The 2114-nt window shown below is 31.4% G+C and overlaps 1 protein-coding gene across 1 annotated transcript; it reads left to right on the top strand.

Moving 5' to 3' along the window:
- Positions 1-1206: 1206 nt before the first annotated feature.
- On the top strand, positions 1207-1368 carry LOC138397301 (large ribosomal subunit protein eL39-like; the record flags this gene model as incomplete). The annotated part of the gene is made up of 1 exon (XM_069491242.1): positions 1207-1368. A coding segment is annotated over one exon (162 nt), but the record flags the coding sequence as incomplete, so codon positions are not given.
- Between the last annotated feature and the right edge of the window lie 746 nt (positions 1369-2114).

Here is a 2114-nt window from a genome sequence, read left to right as displayed (position 1 = left end):
TAGAAAAATAAGTGAGAAAAAGTATTATAAATATTAACTCATATGGACAAACACCATGATAAAATATTTCCCCCACTCACACTTAAGATTAACTAAAACCCAATTTTATCGATGCCAAAGTTATTTTCTTATTTAAAACCAGCTGAAATGTTGACTTTATGTAAATGTAAGAAATTTCCTATGCCAATTGTGATCAAATAGTGTCAAACTACCAAAATCTTTGTGATTTCAAGTACTTTTAAATAAAACAGGTAAACATTAATAAATGCATATATGCATAGAGAATTCATATAACCAAACATCATAATCCTGGAAGAATGAGGTATGTGGTCATGTGATACCATGACTCTGGAGACTCTCATTCAGCTTGAGAATTGGTACTTTTCTCACTCTTCTATTCTAAAATACTTTCAGTTATCTATATACCGTGGGAGACTGATGGCAAATATTAGCCAACCTGTTCCCTCATAAGCCCTTTTGCCAGAACAGCTAATAAATAAATATTAGGCAGAGTGAAGAAGAAGAAATTGCATTTATGTTTTTTAGTTGATACATATTATTTTACTGTTAAGCTTTTCTTATGAAAAATGCATTTGAAAGAGTATTTTCCAGGAAACTATGACAGCTTAGACTGGCCAAGAAATCCATTAACCACCTCTCAATCGAATATTTAATAGTATGAGAATAGGTTCAGTTCACATGTTAGAGTTTGCTCCATCATCTTGAGCAAAAATTTCTGGCAACTTTTCTGAGCTTCTGGATCATTTTAAATGAAGAGTATCTTGAAACTTCAAAGCAAGTTGTTTTAAAAACTAACAAATGAGCAAACAAAAACCACTGATACTATTTCTAAGTACTTTGATGTGTGAATCAGGATTTTCTCAATGTTGTGAAACCAAATAATATGGTAGTCAATTTGATGCTACGGTTGGCATTAATGTATATAAGATTATAAGCACCTTCTCTAATGTATCTTTCAAATTTTTGTGTCAATCAAAATGATTTCATTATTTTTATTAACAGATTTATAAGCATATTATATGAATATAATGAATATACAAATATATGAATTTATGAATATAAAGTACACCTTTGTATAAAAAATTTTATCTGATTTCTATATTGCAGTTTCATAAAAGAATTGCATTAAAAAACCACCTCTTTTCTCCCTTCGTCCGCCATCGTGCTACGTCCTGTTGACTCTCCCTCGCCATATCTTCTCACAAGACTTTCAGAATCAAGAGGTTTCTGGCCAAGAAACAGAAGCAAAATCGTCCCATTCCCCAATGGATTCGTATGAAAACTGGCAATAAAATCAGGTACAATGCCAAGAGGAGACATTGGAGAAGAACCAAGCTGGGTCTATAAAGATTGTACATGATATAATGGCATGCATATTTATGCTGTATCAAGGTCACTATCATCTTGCCATATCAAGCTGGAAATATCACTAATATCTGGACAGACACATTTCATTGGGAAAAGTGATTTTTATCTTTGTTTATATGCTCTGTACTAATAAGCTGGTTCAGTAATAAATATGTGAGACCTTTTGTTTTTTTAAAAAAAAAAAAAAATTCCTTTGAACAGTACCAGTATAAATAAAGGACAAGTGAAATTCTAAACCAGAAATGTTGGAGGGACCAATAATACTCTGCATTTTAAGGTCCGAAGCAGAGTAGTGAAGAAGTATGGGAAATTTCCTACACAACACGGATAATAGTCTCATCTTGAAACAAGAAGTGAAAAACACTCTAAATATATTTTAGTATACAATGTGCTTAGCTTCAAAAAGTTGCTAACAGACCAAATCTGATGTACATATGCAAGGAAGAAAGAGATTGGAGTAAAAATTAATTAGAGCTTATAGTTCTCTTACTAGTCTTAGGAGAAAAATCAATGAAAAATAAATACCAGAATAATAACTGGAGAAAATTGGCTGGAGGTAGGATTGTGAGTAGTTTTTAACATTTTGCCTTATTTACTTTACTTTCCTTTTTTTCATTTTTATATTTTTAATTGACACATAATAATTGTGCATACTTATGGGATAAAGTGTGATGTGCCTATACATGTATACATTGTGTAATAATCAAATCAAGGTATTTGGCACA

The sequence above is a fragment of the Eulemur rufifrons genome, chromosome 16 (genome assembly GCF_041146395.1).
Source record: "Eulemur rufifrons isolate Redbay chromosome 16, OSU_ERuf_1, whole genome shotgun sequence".
NCBI lineage: Eukaryota > Metazoa > Chordata > Mammalia > Primates > Lemuridae > Eulemur > Eulemur rufifrons.
This window is presented reverse-complemented; position numbering and strand designations above follow the sequence as displayed.